We start from the raw sequence: 18,182 nt of genomic DNA, 5'->3' as shown, positions 1-18,182 counted from the left end.
CTTATTACAGGACAATAGGTACCGTAGCATAAATAAAGGTGTACTGTAACTGTTGCATATTGTGCCACTGACAAGAAATAGAATTTTTGGCATTGACACATTTTAATTTTTGCATTTCAGCAGTCCCATGATAAATTTGTTGAGACATGGGTTTCGATGCATGCTGTATTACCTGGCACATGGGCATAAGAGACTGTAACAACAGCAGGCACAAGCTCTTTGCAGTTTGTCTGTGCTCTTGAAATTTCCATGAAATATGTGCTATCACTGTGAGAGAGGACAAAGTCGGCTACATCTTGTGAACAACTGCTGATATCTTTCTGTTTCTGATACTGGTAGATTCTAAAACACTCTCTGTTGAGCTCTATTGTTTTTTTCTTGGTCACCGCTTCTCTATCAAGTATGTGGTAGAAGAAGAAGAGGGCAGGATAACACGATTCAAATGGCCCATGCCTGCTGCCGAAAAATCCACAGCGTAGAATAATTGCATTTATTGATACAGTATAGTTCTTTTGTTTGTTTGTTTTTTTCTTGTTGGAATGATTATTCTATACATCATATAGTGTTTATCTAGTAATAGTTTCCTGAATTTCTCTAATTATTCAAACATGAGCGGGTGCACCAGACCCTAAATCATTCATGATCATCGTTCTGAATGGATTCCCAGACTCCCCAGGCTGCTGTGTCTCCTATTTACTGAAGCATGTTTGAACAGATCAAGCCGAATCCTAGTCTTAGTCTTCATCTTTACACCCTCCAATGTTCTATTCTTAATGCATAAAAACTTAAACTAACCACTTTCGTAAGAGATCCTAAATGAGACTTTATCGTGGTATTAAGAATTGATGATTGTAGAAATGAATTATTGAACCATGGTATTTTAACACGGTTCTGTGTACAGTATGTTTTATTTGAATTGTCAACATGCTTCATAGTAGTCTCCTTTGTTCTCCAGGCCATTTGTTCCGGACAGCAGGTGATCAACATTTCAACATGTCTGGCCTCTCCACTGCTTTTCCTTTAGTCAGCCATCCAGCATTTGGGCTGTACACGACAAGCTCAGGCCGCTCTGAGTTTGGAGGCCTGGGGACTCTGGGTGTGTCTGCTGCCTTGGCTGCTCACTCCCAGTTTGGTACATTTCCAGGTAAGGAGGCTCAGGGTGCAGTGTTTTTTTTATTTATGGAGGTAACCAGGAAGGTCTGCTTAGTAGCAGTGTTAAGTGTTTTCCTACAGTTCTGCCATGGTAATTCATTTAATGTGTTCTTGGATTAAATCTTTCCTAAGATACTTTTTATCACTCTGACTGGAAATGAGCAAATGGTAAGGACAAAATACTTTCTGAGTATGTCTTTATGTTTTCATCTTGTCCTTGTAATCCTACCCAGCCCCGACAAAGGGCTCAGCTGCAACAGTATGCATCATCTTTATGGTATCACCATTTGTTTGACATGCAGATTGACTGGGAAAGTTCACAATGCCACAAAAAAACAAACATAATTTGTCCTTCACTTTTTGCCTCTAGAAATCTGATCAATTTGACATTATGGGTCTATCTGTTGTTATTTCAGAAACAGTTGCTGACATTCTCTGTGATAGCTGATTTTGTGCATTTTGAATGACATGATGATTTGAACACTCAACATGATCTAAATGCAAAGGACTTCATTTTAGAAAGCAGATGCCATTTCAGACAGAATGCTGCTCCTGGGAAACTGTGTTGTTGCAGCTGTGAAATATCCAGCAGAAGAGGTGCGATTCTGCAGCTATCCTACAGGATGAACTCTGCTTTGTGTTTGCAACTCTCAACATGTTTAGAATAAAGGAATGAAATCACAGTCTGTGGAATGCACTGATCATCTCTAGAGATCTCAGTTCAAAGGCAAAACTACAGCTTGGACAGAGTGATTAGTGCTATTATGGGGATGAAACTCTTGCAGGTTTAAGCAGCTCTTAATAACTAACAGGTTGTTGACAGATCTGATTCATTGCATAGCTAGAAGGACTTTGCTGTTTATGACTGACTGTATCTCGCTCCCTCACTCCAGACTGGTGGCGGGCATCTGAGGCACATGCCAGAGGAGCAGCAGCCTTCTTCCCTCCACTCCTGGGTCTGCCTCCTATATTTGCACCAACCTTCCAGAGCCATGATCCAGCTCACTTCCAGTCACGGACCCCCAGCAAAAACGGACGAGCTGCTGCTAAAGGTGCAATACACCCTGGTGTACAGGTTTCAAGCAATTCAGCACTACAAGGAATGATTCCATAAAAGAGAATTATGTTTGATTGGGCTTGGGCACAATATCTAATATGTATAATTGACCCCAGAGGCAATAGCAAGACATGTAAATGCATAAATCAGCTAGTAAGCAGGTGTTAGGTGTGCATATATTACACTATTAAAATACTCCCGCTAACATAATGAGATTTTTCCTGTTAAATGCATTTGGTATTTTGCAAAGTCATCATTCTCTACAACTCTCTTGCTCATTTTATTTTTTCTGACTTTTTAATGCATACAAGTCCTATTGCTTGTCCTCATGACTAGCTATCTAACAATGTACAGTACCTGTTTCTGTAGGAGTAAATGGAACAGTGAATGGTGGCAGCATTTCCTCTCCCTCTGCTGGGAACTCTGCTGCGAACTCCACTCCATTTCCAGCAAAGGGAACCATGGAGAAGACCAAAGCCACCAACAGCAGTAGTAGGACTCAAAAGAGAAGCCAGGACCTGGGCCAAGTGAAAAAGAAGCCCATTCAGAAAACTAAAGAAAAGGTCAATATTTGCCCAAGTACTTAAGTGTATTAAGTGTATGTTTATTCTAAACTCATTATCACTGCAGTACAGAATGATGCATGAAAGCCCACTTCACTGTTCTGTTGTATGTTCCTTGCACCCTGTCACCTGTTTTACTTGATTGACAAATGTGAACTTGATTGTTGTGTAGAAGCCCAACAAGAAGTCACTGGAGACCTCCAGCATGAGTGGCAGCCAGTCAGGATCCTCGTCGGATAGCTCCAGTGATGGTGAGAGTAGCAGTGATCTAGATGACTTGGAGGAGGAAGATGACGATGAAAATGATGACGATCAGAGCAATGACAGTGAGGACTCTGATTCAGAGAAGGAGAGTCCGGTGAAAAGGAAACTAAAGGTATGTGTCTCTCTTTCTTTCTTGAACTGTTCGTGTGAAGCGTTTAAACTCAATAATATTTAGTAACAATAATAATTAGAAATTCATATAACTTAAAAAAAAATCAATACAAATCACCTGTCTTGTGGACTTAAATAAATATATCCTTATTTGATATGATTATTATTATTATCAAAGATGTGTATTGGAAAGGTCATATCATTTTTAAAGGATTTATGAAAAGCAAAAGTGTTGCTGGCTAAAACTGCTCTCTGTTAGTGCATGGTCTGATTTTAATGTCAAGAGCAGCCATAGTGGTGGGTGGCAAACTGGATGTGTGTGCCTGCTGACAGAGCTGCCACTGTGAGGCTGTCTCAGTAAGAGCTGACATGACACACTGTCCTCTCCCCGTTTTCCTCATCCTCCTACTCAGGGGCTGACACACAACACTTCTGAGAGCAAAAAGAAGAGACCTTGCACTGCTGATATAAATACAACTCAGGACAGTAAGAGTGTTCTGGCTCAGCATCATCATGACGACGTTCCTCTGTCTTCCTCCTACCTCCACCAGTCCTCTTCTCACCCTGCTGGCCTGCCCCAGTCCGCAGCCCTGCTGTTCCAGAGCACCAGGACTAGAGAGGAGGATGGCAAGCAGCACACCAGTGTCATCCAGGCCACAGGTCTGGCAGCCAGCAACAATCCTGTAGCAATGATTGCACAGTCCCACAGGGAGGCCTCTCCTCTCCCCCCCAGGTCCTCGCCCAAACCGTTCTCCCTGACTTCCTCACCGAAGCACTTCTCTTTCTCCTCCTCACCTAAACACTTCCCCCCCTCCTCTTCACCAAAGCACATCTCTCATTCTTCCTCACCGAAGCATAACTCTGTCTCCTCCTCGCCCAAGCCTCGCGCCCTCTGTTCCTCCCCGAAACCCCTCTCCCTGTGTTCCTCACCTAAACCCTTGTGTCTGTCCTCGCATAAGCCTCCCTCCCTTTCGTCCTCACCCAAACCACCAACACTGTCACCCTCACAAAAGCCCTCACATAAACCCAAATCGTTAACACCCTCTCCCAAGCACACACGGCTTGTTGATGGCGTGAAGGAGAGCAGCAGAAACTTCCTGGATGAAACCTCGTTAAACAGTTTTAAATTGAAACAGGTGAGTTATCTTGGTTACTTATTTTTTTTGCTGCATTGTGGCTGTTTTTTTTTTTTTTATTCAACCTCACATTCCATTCATGGAATAAAACATAATTGAGGTTAATTACTCTTATAAAGCAGAGAAGTTTATTTTTCATGCTCTTTAGTATGAGCTCTTTCATAGAATTTTGGTAATGGATATTTTAATATCCGCTGTTCATTCTTGGCCATCATTGTTTCTGGCATGAAGATTTTAAAAGGTCAGTGGGTTCCCTCTCTCGACAGAAAATTAAACATCTAAGCACTGTTATCAGGACTTTGATTACACTGCATGCGAGCCTGGCCTCTACATGACTGGAAGTGACAATGCATTTAGCTTTATTGGGAATACTTCACTAAAGCTGACAAGCAATTAGCTCTCTAATGCTTCGGGATGTTTGTTGTTATCAAGAGAGAGAAATCTGCCTCTTTTAAAGGATTCAATTATTGTCACTATTCTGAGCAGTAGGGATAGTGTGGCAATCTATAACAAGAGGTTTTTAATTCATATGATGGTGCTATATTAAATACAAGCTTTTGATTGTCACAGTATGACAAAAGCGACAAACACAAGTCGACAGCTAAACTCACACAACGGCACTAAGCTGTGGGATTTGAAATATTTTGCACAGCAGCCTCTTTTTTCTTTATCACTGTTGACAGGCGAGAGCCTGCTCTTCATTGTCCTTCTCTCTAAACACAATACCAGTGCATTGCATATTACACCTCCATTTCCTTCATTCACAGCCCATAGTTATGAAAATGAGTGACAGTTTGTGTAATTACTTCCCTTTTCTTTCTTTCTCATTCTTTTTACATTTTCCTGTAGCCTCTCCTCCCCCAGGACTCCTTCAAGCAGGCTTTCCCTCTGCCACTGAAGAGCCAGGACTTGTACAAAAGTCTAAAAAATTCAGCCTCCTCCTCATTGTCGCTGACAACACCTAAACTGTCTCCAGAGATGCTGAGCAGCCATATCCTGCCTCACGTACACAGCAACCACACCAATCTGTTCCTGAACCACCATCCTAATGGAGTCATCCACAGCACTGTTCAGGATGCCCCCTTGGCCCTCATCACTAAGCCCCGCAGCCAGAGCCGAGCCCCCAGCAGCAAGCCCCTTCTGGCAGCCACCAGCCCTCCCTTCTCCATGCCTGTCAACTTGAGCACTGGCACCAAGGAGCCCTCAGTCAGCCCCGCAGCCCCGTCGAAAGCTTCTATTTCATCAGGCCTGGCCCACAGATCTAGGAAGAACAAGACTCCCAAGCCTGTCCACGTGGGAAAGAGCCTCACTAAAACTAACCTGTCCTGTCGACTACCAGACCTGGCCAAAGGCACAGAGTCTGATATCCCTAGCAGCAAGGATTCAGACGACTCTGTAGGGGATGATGACGATGATGATGATGATGATGATGATGATGATGAAGACGATGAAGATGATGTCGACGACGAAGATTCTGTTGGTAGTCTATCAGGTTGGTTTAAATAGATCATTCTTTAATTTGATAAAGAAAATTGCAGCGCCGCTGATATCGTATGTTATTGCAGATAGAAACTGAGGTTTCTTCAAGAGATTATCAGTCTTATGTGTGTTTTGGGTGTGAGAGGAATGTTAATTGGGATATGTTGATTTATCATCTCTCTCTCTCTCTCTCTCTCTCTCTCTCTCTCTCTCTCTCTCTATCACGCTGGTATCCCCTGCAGAGTCTGAGAGTAATCTGGAGAGCGACTCTGATGGCTCTGAGGATGATATGAAGGAGCGCGGTGAGACGGAGACAGATACTGATGCAGAGAGGACTCCACTAAAACTTGGCAAAGCTTCCCTCGCTCCCCACAAGTCCTCCTCCAGCCTCTCAGCCAGCTGCTCCCTGCTCAACCTGCAGGTCGTCAAGCCCTCTAGGCTGCCCAGTAGCGCAGCCACCCCCGCTGCAGTGACCAGCTCAGGGGCTTTGACCAACCACAGCACCCCATCCCCATCCTTCACGCTTGCCACACCACCAGGTAACAAAGCAGTAATGCTTCTCTGTTTTCTAAAACGCCAAAGAAATCCACAACCTAAAATCTAGAGTTACAAAGCAACAATGGAATAAGATACTTAAAGGTTGTAACATGATTAATGTGGGGTTCAGGCTTCAGGAAAGTCTTATTCACTCAGATATCAAAGCAGGATTATGCCCAAAGTCAGCATGGCATTTCTTGTTCTCCCACTCTGTTTTGTTGGCAGTCCAGGCTTTTATGTCCTCCCCCCTTTGTGCTTAGTCAGAATATCCAGCCTATCCATGGAAAAAGGACGCATAGTTTTCCAGCATGAAAACATTGGTGTACATTTCTCAGTAGTTCCAGTTCAAAATGAGCTTTCTGGTAGAAAATGGTTGCATCATTGTTTTGATGATCTCCAGCAGGCCTTTGCTTTATTAACCCAGGCAGATGCTTAATAAATCTGATACTGGCTGAGTCATGGAGCATATTACATTACTAATGGAGCTGGATTTGCTCTTGCCTTAACGGGAAAGGTTTCAGTTTTTGTTCCATTCAGTTATGCTGTGGAATAATAGAACAATCCTGTCACAGCTATATTCCCTTGAATTGTTATTGATAATCTTAAAGAAACATTGGCTAATTGTTTGTTTAGGAAGTGATTTATGTTTGATGAATTTTCATGTTTTTTAAATCAGTAATATAACTGTATTTGTAACTTTGCATTTTTATATATAAAACAGCTGCCTACACCAGATTGATATTGTATAAGAGGGCCTTCTTTCTTAGGAAATTTTACCTCTCTAATAATATAGACCCCTTGATGAATAAGATCTTCCTTATTGTGGGCAATGGGCACCTCTGCAAACATGGGAGGTTTTGTGCATTTGCTCAGGTCACACTGGAGCTGCCAAAAACAATAAGTCATGTCTCCTGTTCCCTAGGATCAGGGAAGAGGAGGAGAGTAACGGATGAGCGAGTGCTGGGATTGCCTCTTGAGTTTGGGTGAGATATACACACTTCATTCTGAAAGACACGTGATGTCAAAGATTTGATAATGTCTGACATTGTGTTCAGATTGCTGGTGACCACCTTGCTGCCCTACTGCAGCAATTGGCTACTACAATACCAACTCACTGACAGCTGACAGACAACCTTTCCTAAAAGGTCAGCTGTGGCCAAACTTTCCTTGGGGAACAACCTAGGACACACTGTTGTCCCTTGGCAAACCATTGTCAAATCAGCATATTTGGCACATGCCATAAACAATGAATTTACTTCTAGCAACCAACAGGGCAAAGTGAATGAGTAACACCTCTCTCAACAACTACCATCAATGTGCTCTTGTGCAAGGAACTTAACCCCCAACTGCTAGAGTGTAGGTGGGGCAGCTCCTAATGTGAATGTGTAACTAAGTGAATGTGAAGCAGGGAATTGCTGGAAAAGAGCAAGCATGCTCAGATATTTTTTCCTGGACAAATAAAGTAAAAAAAAAACAAAAAAAAAACATTGTAAGAGTCTTTCCAAGGATCCACATGACAGTGGGCCGCAACCAGGGCACTTAAGATCCTGTTTCCAGTGCAGTGATGTCTCCTCAACAACAGCGTAGGAGTAGACCACAGTAAACATCCTTGCTTTACTCTTAGGGGCCCTACAAAACCCAGGCTTGACCAGCAGGCCACAGTGGGCAGGAAATGAGGCACTGCAGTTCAAACATGAGGGGTTAATAGCATCCAGCTTCAACACAGACATGCAACATTAGCAGCTCCCTCCCCACAAATGCTGCAGCCTCGGATCAGAGCGTCTTTCATCTTCTGGGGATGTTTTTCATCAGAAGGTTCACAGGGGAAAGAGAGGCGACAAGCCTGTATATCAGCCCCTGCTCTGCCCAGGATAAGACCCTACAGGTCTTTTCTATAAACCATGGCTGCTCTCCAGCGGAGCTCATGGGAACTGTGTGGTTGCTCCTCTTGGCCCATGGCCATTTAGGAGAGTGTGATTACTGAAAGAGTCAGAGGGCACCCAGGCCAGTGACTACACAGCACACAGCTATAAAGAGGTCATTTAGATAGTTCACCTCCTTGTTTGCTGGGAGTTATGAATGAGAGGGGGATATTTCTGGCTGAATATTGACACTACAACAATATTGTTAGACTGTGTAGAAGTTAGAAGAAATCGTTCACACATCTCACCGACATACACTATTTATACCCCATTGGAATCTGTGCACCTTTTTTGAAACATTCTACTGATAAAAATAAATTAATGATGATACAGAATACAACTGTAAAAGAGAGTGGCTATAGTAGTTTCCTACATATGAGGTATGTAGTGCCATCTTTGTACCAGCTTTGTAACGTCTCTGTCCTTCAGGTGGCAGAGAGAGACCCGGATCAGGACTGTGGGCGGTCGTCTACAAGGAGAGGTAGCTTACTATGCCCCATGTGGGAAGAAGCTACGCCAGTATCCTGATGTAATGAAGGTAGATCCACAGTGTGTTATATTATTTTTCGGAAAGTAGATTCAAAGCTTTGAATGACTGTACATACTGCATCATCATAGCATTATGTGTTTTTCATAGCAAAATTGTTTGTTTTCTCCACAGTACTTACTGAGAAATGGAATAACTGAAATCTCGCGGGATAACTTCAGCTTCAGTACAAAAATTAAAGTTGGTGACTTCTATGAAGCCAGAGAAGGACAAGAGGTAAATGCTTCTAGGGTTGTCCATAATTCATGTTAAAGGATTCAATAGCATGCTCAAAATCATAGACTATGCAAAAATATGTCTTCTAATTGGGAGAAAGAGGGAAGAGTGCAACATATGTTTCAGTTTCAATCCATCATCAGGGTCTAGTAATTTATTCCACTTTACAGCTACAATCTGCGATTGATGAAATTGTGCCCTGATTAACATTGCATTGCCCCACTGCTGTGCATGTTTTGAAAACATTGTGTTGGTGAGGGTGGTGGGGCTAAGAGCAACAGCCACGCATCCAATGTAGTAGAGACCATTTTGTTACATTTTTTTCCAAGTTCTTGAGCTGAAATTAAATGCAACAAATGAAACACTGAAAATAAGCTGCCAGTGTACGTAAAAAAAACAAAAACAAAACATATTTACATTCTGGGGCATTTATTGTTGTATTTTCCCTGCACAGCTACGAGAGGTTCAAATCGCAGATTGTAGTTATGCCTATAAATGTGATAATCAACAAATTCAAGCAATCAATCAATCAATCCAGAAGCAGTCCAGTCATATACTATGCTGGACATTTTCAGGTTTTAACCCTTATTCCTTCTCTTTCAATGTACCAAGGGTTTACAGTGGTTCTTGCTGACTGAGGAGGAGATTGTTCCCAGCATCATAGCGATGGATGGGAGGCGCAGCCGTCGCTCCAAGTCTGAGCACCAGCAGACCGGTGATGGCGCTGGGGCCAGGCAGAGAAAGGGACATCCTCCTAATGTCGGTGAAACCAGCTTCCAAGATGTCAATGATGCCAAGCTTTTACGTAAACTGGAAGCTCAAGGTCAGTTCACATTTTAGAAAATATGTCTGAGGCACCTGCTAAAGGGGAAACCCACCCTAAAACACTTAACTCTGTTAAAAAAAAAACTTCTATTAGTGATGTACCTTGCATTTCTGGGTCAACTTTGTTGTTTAGTGGTGTATTTTTCTTATTCCCATGGATAGCTAGATAATTGCAGATGATGTGATGTCATGTTGAGATATTTCCAGCACTGATACAGTGACGTTTAATAGCTGAGCAATTTTTAACTATATAAAACATCAATGGTAAACGTCAGATTTTAGTGTCAGCCCCTGATTCAAAGAGCAAGGGCTTCTTTCTAGACTCACCATTTTGCGCTGACGATCAACAATCATACAGGGAGAAATCCATCATAGAAGAGGCAGAGATACCAATTTTCTCCACTGACAGCAGCCTCAATAGTCCATAATACAATGCAGCCACAAGACATGTTGTGTTTTGAGTAAGCAGCGTGACTCTCACATTTTCTCAACTGGAAAAACTCACCCTCTTGCTATTGGTATCATGTTCACTGTAGCTATTGCTCTCTCCACCTACACGTAAAACCAATAGCTGGATTCAAAAAGTTCAGGACCGTTCTCTGGGGGTTGTCGACAGGCATTTTGGGAAATGTAGGAAATCACTAACTGAAGTACAAGTAGACAAGGCAAGTTGAACCAAAGTGGATACATCAAAAATGTAAGTTGCAAGGCTTCATCACATAATAATGCATTGAATGCTTTGAGTATCATAGATTGATGATGAATAATGTAAGCGTATCCGAGGATTTGAGTTGGCACCCCGGTGGCTCACCGAGTAGAGCGCGTACCATATAAGGCTCAGTCCTTCCCGCAGCGACCCGGGTGCGAATCCGGCCCACGGTCATTTGATGCATGTCCTCCCCTCTCTCTCTCCCATAACTTCCTGTCTATCTCTCACGCTGTATCTAATAAAGCATAAAAATAAAAAAAAAAGAGTATGGAGATGGATTTTTCCTTTAAGTCTTTAACTGAATAGGTCAGTGGTTTCTACAACACTTTTCATCTTGTTGCAGAAATAGCTCGACAGGCAGCTCAGATCAAAATGATGAGAAAACTTGAGAAGCAGGCCATGGCGCAAGCAGCCAAGGAAGCAAGGAGGCAACAAGGTAAACAGCTGGTATCTAGTCAGGCGTGCTGTTACTCCAGATCATATACTGTGCACAAGCCTAATTTGTTTGTGTCTTCCAGCAATAATGGCTGCTGAGGAGAGGCGGAAAAAGAAGGAGCAGATGAAGATTCTTAAACAGCAAGTAAGGGTTTCTCTTTGTGTGCATTGTTTCATGTTCTGTCAAGAGCTCCTCACCTGTCTGCGTCAGGTGATAGTTTTGTTTTTTTTAATATGATGGTGTCAACAAACCAATGATATTCAGGGTTTGTGCACTCCAAGGTGAAAAGGCTTTGAGCACAATTCAATTGCTTTGAAATTCTAAAAGGAAGTTGCTATCCTTCAAGATGCTGCACCTTCCTCATCTGCATAGAACCACTGTACTTCTTCACCCCCCCCCCCCCCCCCCCCACACACACACACACACACATACATACACACACACACACACACGCCACCACTCTCCGCTCTATAACATGCATGACTTAAAAGTTAATTCATTTGATCTTGCCCTCATCCTTTTACCAGGAGAAGATCAAGCGCATTCAGCAAATTCGTATGGAGAAAGAACTCCGTGCACAGCAAATTCTCGAGGTTGGTCCTGAAAGTTATTGCAGAAACATTCTAAAACACTTCCTTTCTGCTGTTGATAGGATTTTTCAAAAAACCCAACCAAAGGCTATTCCTAAATTATGTGGTTCCACTTTTAGTTACGTCTGGTGACTACATGTGACTAATGCTTAATTGGTTTTTTGCAAAAGTGCCATTGAATATGAAAATCTCCTTAGACCATGGTGGAGTTTAACACAGAATATTATCATTAAGTCAGAGGTGGCCCAGAGTTTACCATGGGTAGGTGAAATAGCTATTTTCTATTCCCTCACTAATAGAAGCTCTGAAGTATTTTAGCTTTTATAAATCAAATTTCAGTTGACACGCTTGGCAAGAGGCTCTTAACAGGATTTCACTGGGGCTATAATTACTGATAGAAATTTTGCTTAATTTATTCTGACTGCCTGCTGGTATTTCATAAGAACTACAGCCATTTTGTCTTTTTAGTGTTAATGGGAGGAAATAATTATCTCATTGCTCAAGATTGCAATATGTTATGTTTGACATTACCAGTATGCCACTGGCTCTATTTAGCTTTCTGTGGAATATTTGCCATTATACAGCATCAACTATCTTTCGAACAACAGCAGTCTACCAGACAAATGCCAAACTTATCTATAACAGAAAGTACAGTTATGATTAATCATTTTTGATACAAACACCACTTTATTAAATTTATGGGTGTAAAATCCAGATCCTTTTCACTTGTGGATTTTAATTAAGAAAATGATCTCAAGTGATTTGAATTAATCAAACAGACATTGTTGCCACAATTAGATATTTATTCATTCCAAGCTTTTGCATGAAAGGCTAGTAGATATGTCTGTAAAGCTTGCCCAAGTTTTAAATGATGAGGTGTATGTTATGTAAAATCTGTCAAGTACTTCTGTTGCATGACCTGAAGACCTGTTTTGCATGCACAGGCGAAAAGGAAAAAGAAAGAAGAAGCAGCCAATGCCAAAATATTGGAGGCTGAGAAACGAAACAAGGTTAGTTAGATGTGCTTCAAGAACTAACTGTGATTGTTGTGGCCTCTGTTGCCTCCAGTCATGCTGTACCTAACATAAGAAAGCCCACTCCTCATTCTCAGTCAACTACCATGAATGTCCCATGTGCCCCTGACTCTGAACCTCCTCTTTGCTCCTCATTGCCTCATTTAGTTGAATGTAATGTAATGCTGCAGAGTACCGATTCTCAGTACTAAGGAGAATTTCCCTGGCACCCAGAGCAGACCTTTTCCATGTTAATCAGTGTCATAAAAGAGGGTGCATCTTCCTCCTACATTCTACGTGTATCTATAAAATGATGAGGGCATTTCCATTTTCACATTAGCTCAAATCCTGCCCACACTATACGCCTGTCAATCAGAATAGTTGGATTTTGGCAGTCTGTTGTTGAATAAAAAGAGGTTTGTGTCAGCTTTTTTTAGATGAAATGTGAAGATGTTTTGGTTTCTAATTGAATTAATCTTTTTCCTAAAGGAGAAGGAGATGCGAAGACAGCAAGCTGTTGTATTTAAGCACCAAGTAGGTATTCCTGTCCTTGACTACCCGGCGCTAAAGCTATGCTCACCCTCTGTTTAACTTTAATTTCTTGGAGATGGGCTCTAACAATCGTAACTTGTTGTAGCCTAATCAAATAACTACTTCATTATTCCCGTCAAATGACCTGTCAAATTATCCTCTGGGTTTCCTGGGGGGGTATTTTGTTTCTGAAGGCTTACTATATGTATTAGCCGTGGTTTAGGTTGGCAGGTTCTTGCAAACATGGTTTTTATGTGTGATTTTCTATTTCATAATACTTTCCCAACTCTTTCTACCAGGAGTTGGAGAGACATAGACTAGATATGGTATGGGTATGTTTGTTTCTGTACATCTAACACCGTATTGTGAACTCGTTGTGATAAATGGTTGCCATCATAGCAATGCATAAAGTGTAGCGTTGGCTGCAGTCATACTACATTCTTCTGCATGGCTTTTCCAGAACAGTGCATTGCATATGTCTGCGCTATTTGTCTCTTAGAGAAAACACATCCATTATCTGCCCAAGACGATCAAAAATGCCTTGACTCCACAGAAATCATTACAGGATGTATTGTACTCTCATAGCCCAAAAGAACACCAACCATCCATTGCATTGTTTTTGTTTTGGATTGATTGAATTTAGGTGCTCAAAATCCATTTGCTGTACAGTATGTGAGCCAATTTTACGTATCCATTTTACAGTCTGAAAAAAACAAAACAATATACAATTTGTATTCTTGTCAATAATTTACATTACTATGTTAAGGGACACCTAATTCATATTTTTGTTATTTGTTCCTTTTCCTAATTTGAGATTTAAAGCTTTATCATGATAGTACAATGCTGTAATTTCTCCCATTGAGTTTATGAAAAGAGAGGCAATCATAGCATTGTTGAACTCCATAGTTTAGTTTCCACATTAAATAAAGTAGGCTTATTATAAATACAATCATTTAAAATTCATCTCCAGTAAGTTGTGATAATTTCACAAGCGGCTGTTCATCAGTTGATTACAAATCAGCTTTTACTTATCTCTGTCACACCTTACAATATCTGTTGCTAATAGTTCTAAAATTCTCGGCCTGTACCAGCTTTCAGTGTGCTTATTGCCAACTTGCTCAGATTAATTAAAGGCTTATTCTAACTTTGAGCTTTGTGTATATGGCACTGCCCTCATATGTTATGCTTTGTCATTTTGCTTTTCAGTTGTCATTGTTTTGCATTTGGTTTAATTATATTGTATTGTCTTTACACTTTAACCACAGTACAATGTTGACCATTTTGGTTGTGTAGTAAGTGTGATAAATTGTGATCTATGTTTCTGTCTGTACTGTGCATGTCATAGTGAGCAGTTCCTACTGCGTGTTACATCTGTGACTCTCTTTTCAAACAGTCTGTAACTGTGTTTCTGTGCTCTGCCAGGAGAGGGAGCGACGCAGGCAGCACATGATGCTGATGAAGGCTATGGAGGCCCGTAAGAAGGCAGAGGTGTGTAATTCCTGACTCGCACACGTCTCCTTAGAACTGGTCATTGCTTCCTCCTATCCTCCATTAACCCTTTTTTAAACTATATGAAGTGTGAATAAAACTCAGAATTGCCCCCCTAAGCAGCTATTCTCAGTTTAAGCAAAGTGGAGCAATTTACTTGACCAAAAAAGATGTAATCCTTAACACAATAGTCTGCAGGGGTGCAGATAGCCCACACTGTTAACATGTCTTTAACTTGGCTGTAGGAGAAAGAACGGCTGAAGCAAGAGAAGAAGGATGAGAAACGGTTAAATAAGGAGAGGAAATTGGAGCTTAGAAGGCTGGAACTGGAAATTGCCAAGGAGCTGAAGAAGCCAAATGAAGACATGTGCTTAGCAGATCATAAGGTATTCACATGCTGTGGGGATTTTGGGAGATGAAAATGAGAGTACATGTATGTCATCATGGACAGCTGAAGTCTCCATCTGTATAGTAGATGTGTGCAGGAAGCATGGTTTTTCGACTATCATCACTTGGAACTCAAACGACAATTCACATGTGCTTGAAGAATAGGGATTTTTGTCTTATTGTGACATTTTGCAATAATAAAAGGACTGTGTATGAAGATTACAATTGCTTTTGACAAATCTATGATTTCATTGTTTCAGTATCAGCTCTACCAAAACATATGCTTAATATCACCGAAAGCATCTTGAATTGATTAAAAGGAAAGCAGGTATAGGTCAGAAGACTGCCATCAAGTGGCTACTGATGTCATAGCACAACCAAAGCATTACTGACCAGATACTTTCTCAGAGTGTCTTATCAGAGAGAGTTCTGGGCCTGTACTCATTACATTTCTAAGAAGAGGAAGCCTGATCTACAGCCACTATTATAGGTCACATGATTGGATCAACTTTAATGTGATTTAAGAGATGGACTGGTCTGAAACAACCAGCACCTCTATTGTAAGAAACTATATATTGAATCCCTTGAGAAACCTGATCTGTTTATTTATAACCTGTGAGACATTCTTTCCCATATCTCCCTGTAAGCCTCACACCCAAAAGTATTATAAAATGTAATAAGGGCTGTATTACAATCTGTCTTTGCCATCTATTTCTTCGTTGGAATTCAGGCAAAAGGTGCAAATTAATGATAGATGATAAATCTAAAATTGTAGCTAGGCCTATATTTAACTTGTTAAATCCGGTTTCTTTCCAGCCCCTTCCAGAGTTGTCTCATATCCCTGGCCTGGTCTTACCAGGAAGCACCTTCTCCGACTGCCTGATGTTACTGCAGTTCCTGCGCAGCTTTGGCAAGGTGCTGGGATTCGACGTAAGTGCCAACGTTCCCAACCTAAGCGAACTGCAAGAAGGGTTGCTCAACATCGGGGACAGTATGGGCCAGGTGCAGGACCTGCTGGTGCGCATGCTCTCCGCAGCTGTGTGTGATCCTGGTCTACCTCCAGGACACAAGGTCAGAGTCATTGCAGTGATATGGACATTTTAAGCAATTCACACACACAAAAAATGCATGCACACACCTGCTTCCATATGCCTAAAATATTCTTTCATTCAGATGTAGCTATTGTACAAATGTCACTTTTCACTGCATGCTTGCTTAAGGAAGTGTTTGGAGAAGTCAGGTTTTGCTGTCTTTTTAGCTGCCAGAAGTTACAAAGGTGTAGAAACTAGCTGCTTGAGAGACACAAGGATTTTGTGTTACAATATAGCCTACTAATTTTGTTGTGCTGTAAAATATTAAAGAAAGAATTGACAGCAATACTAATGGAGGATACAGTAGATGCAGGAGAAATGCTTGAAGGAGGATGTCAACAATTATAACAATTATAATTATATACCATTATAACGACATAAGCACAGCTGCAATTTTTTACTGTGCAAGGAGGGTACCAGTGAATTGTAAAGTACACGCAGTGTGCTGTCTGACCCCAGCTCTCCAATCAGAACACACAAGTAGGTTGTTATCAATACTCTGGCTCTGTGCAGCTAAATGAAGAGGCTTATCTGTTTTGGAGGGTATCAGTGTTTAGAGCTCTTAATACACGTCTACAGTTTAAACCAGAAATTTTAATTCATCCCCAAAGCCATTTCTCCATGCTATTCTGTAGGGCTTAGTCACGCCTTTATGTGACTTTCCATTATTCTCTTCAAGGAACCCAGCTGACAGCCTCTTATTATGGAGCCGTGTACTGTACAACATTTAGGAAGAGATTCTTCCCTGAAAAGACAGCGTTCCACCCCACTCCTGCTGTTACTGTCACTCATGTTTTATGTTGTGATGCCTGTCACTTCTGCTCTGTGGTTATAGCATACATGCAAAAAGGAAGTTTGGTTAAAAACCGGTTACTAAAAAATACAATGCATTTGTATTTGTATGATAACTCTTTCTTGAAATATTGTATTTCTCAGACTAAGACTGCCTTGGGGGACCACCTGACTAATGTGGGGATCAACCGAGACAATGTGTCTGAGATCCTGCAGATCTACATGGAGGCTCACTGTGAGCAGACAGAGCTGACTCAGCTGGCCCTCAGCCTTAAGACAAAGGCCTTCCAGGCCCACAGCCCCTCCCAGAAGGCCTCCATGCTAGCCTTCCTGGTCAACGAGCTCTGCTGCAGTAAGGCTGTGGTCAGGTAAGGGGCATGTGCTTGGTTCTGCCTCTTTCTAATACTCATGTCATGTTTGATTTTGCCCTCTTGGCAAAACAAACAAGCTAAGCTAGACTTGGTTCCTAGTGCCACTCAAATAAATCCTGAGCAATAAGAGGCTTTGGTCAATTTCATTAGCCTTGTGTTAGATAAATCATTGCTGACCTGTGAATATTATTCAGTGCACTGTATAAACAAGTGTTCCTTATCTGTCTGATTCAAGCAAGTTCATCTTTGTGGTTTAGAGTGGACAGCACTGTCTTGTTTTATTCATTGGGGCTTAAATTTTTAATGCACTAACACAAGTACCAAAAGGAATAGGACAAGTTCTGTTCTGATGGACAATTTCACTGTGTTGCATCAAACTACATGTCATCAATTTTTCATGAGTACCACTAACGCTTTGAAACACATCTGCTGCACCTTGCAGTGTGGTGCAAATGTCTCATGCTCTTCTTCTTATACATAAAGGTCACAGAAACATCTATTTCATTATTCCTGCATTTTTCAACTATTTTGACTATATTTAATTCAACCATTCCTTTGCAGCGAGATCGACAAAAACATAGATCATATGACCAACCTAAGGAAGGACAAATGGGTTGTCGAGGGCAAACTTCGCAAGTGAGTATATGCATCATCTAAAGAAGCGCTTATAGGTGCTGTGGATACACATAAACAAACCTGTGGTAGTGAACGAGATGCTGATGTGCAGTGAAAAATCAACACGATCAGACATTTCAAAGCAAATTTTGGCTTAACCAATCAGGTTTCCTCCATTAAATTAAAGAACCATAAATAGTCGTTTCTGTAGATTAGTTTTTAATGTTTAGTTAGTTTGTAATGGAATTAGAAATTTAAAACAGAATCTGATCCAGAATTGAACATCCTTAAAAGTATACTGTACTGTAAGAGATGACTCCCATTTCTCCTCCTGTCCATTGTTGTCTTCC

At 41.4% G+C, this 18,182-nt stretch overlaps 1 protein-coding gene across 5 annotated transcripts in view; it reads left to right on the top strand.

Moving 5' to 3' along the window:
• LOC139647187 (bromodomain adjacent to zinc finger domain protein 2B-like) overlaps nucleotides 1-18,182 on the top strand; it is a 59,525-nt gene that overhangs the window by 34,139 nt on the left and 7,204 nt on the right. For 3 of the 5 annotated variants that reach the window (XM_071523045.1, XM_071523046.1, XM_071523042.1), the window contains exons 4-25: nucleotides 956-1,144; nucleotides 2,046-2,204; nucleotides 2,579-2,772; nucleotides 2,945-3,148; nucleotides 3,561-4,283; nucleotides 5,133-5,775; nucleotides 6,005-6,301; nucleotides 7,222-7,282; nucleotides 8,651-8,759; nucleotides 8,883-8,984; nucleotides 9,597-9,807; nucleotides 10,862-10,954; nucleotides 11,037-11,098; nucleotides 11,482-11,547; nucleotides 12,489-12,554; nucleotides 13,047-13,091; nucleotides 13,388-13,414; nucleotides 14,511-14,576; nucleotides 14,822-14,962; nucleotides 15,780-16,034; nucleotides 16,991-17,214; nucleotides 17,779-17,853. In XM_071523045.1, coding sequence (XP_071379146.1) covers nucleotides 956-1,144; nucleotides 2,046-2,204; nucleotides 2,579-2,772; nucleotides 2,945-3,148; nucleotides 3,561-4,283; nucleotides 5,133-5,775; nucleotides 6,005-6,301; nucleotides 7,222-7,282; nucleotides 8,651-8,759; nucleotides 8,883-8,984; nucleotides 9,597-9,807; nucleotides 10,862-10,954; nucleotides 11,037-11,098; nucleotides 11,482-11,547; nucleotides 12,489-12,554; nucleotides 13,047-13,091; nucleotides 13,388-13,414; nucleotides 14,511-14,576; nucleotides 14,822-14,962; nucleotides 15,780-16,034; nucleotides 16,991-17,214; nucleotides 17,779-17,853 — 4,012 coding nt within the window. The remainder of the gene's footprint in view (nucleotides 1-955; nucleotides 1,145-2,045; nucleotides 2,205-2,578; nucleotides 2,773-2,944; nucleotides 3,149-3,560; nucleotides 4,284-5,132; nucleotides 5,776-6,004; nucleotides 6,302-7,221; nucleotides 7,283-8,650; nucleotides 8,760-8,882; nucleotides 8,985-9,596; nucleotides 9,808-10,861; nucleotides 10,955-11,036; nucleotides 11,099-11,481; nucleotides 11,548-12,488; nucleotides 12,555-13,046; nucleotides 13,092-13,387; nucleotides 13,415-14,510; nucleotides 14,577-14,821; nucleotides 14,963-15,779; nucleotides 16,035-16,990; nucleotides 17,215-17,778; nucleotides 17,854-18,182) is intronic. The other 2 variants (XM_071523044.1, XM_071523043.1) reach the window with 2 other exon arrangements.

Source organism: Centroberyx affinis, unplaced genomic scaffold (assembly GCF_046629955.1).
Source record: "Centroberyx affinis isolate AG114_WGS23_722 - 3 ecotype Tasmania unplaced genomic scaffold, CSIRO-AGI_Caff_v1 ptg001058l_1, whole genome shotgun sequence".
In the NCBI taxonomy this organism is placed as follows: domain Eukaryota; kingdom Metazoa; phylum Chordata; class Actinopteri; order Beryciformes; family Berycidae; genus Centroberyx; species Centroberyx affinis.
The sequence above is the reverse complement of the archived record's forward strand: the minus strand, read 5'-3'. Positions and strand labels throughout refer to the sequence as shown.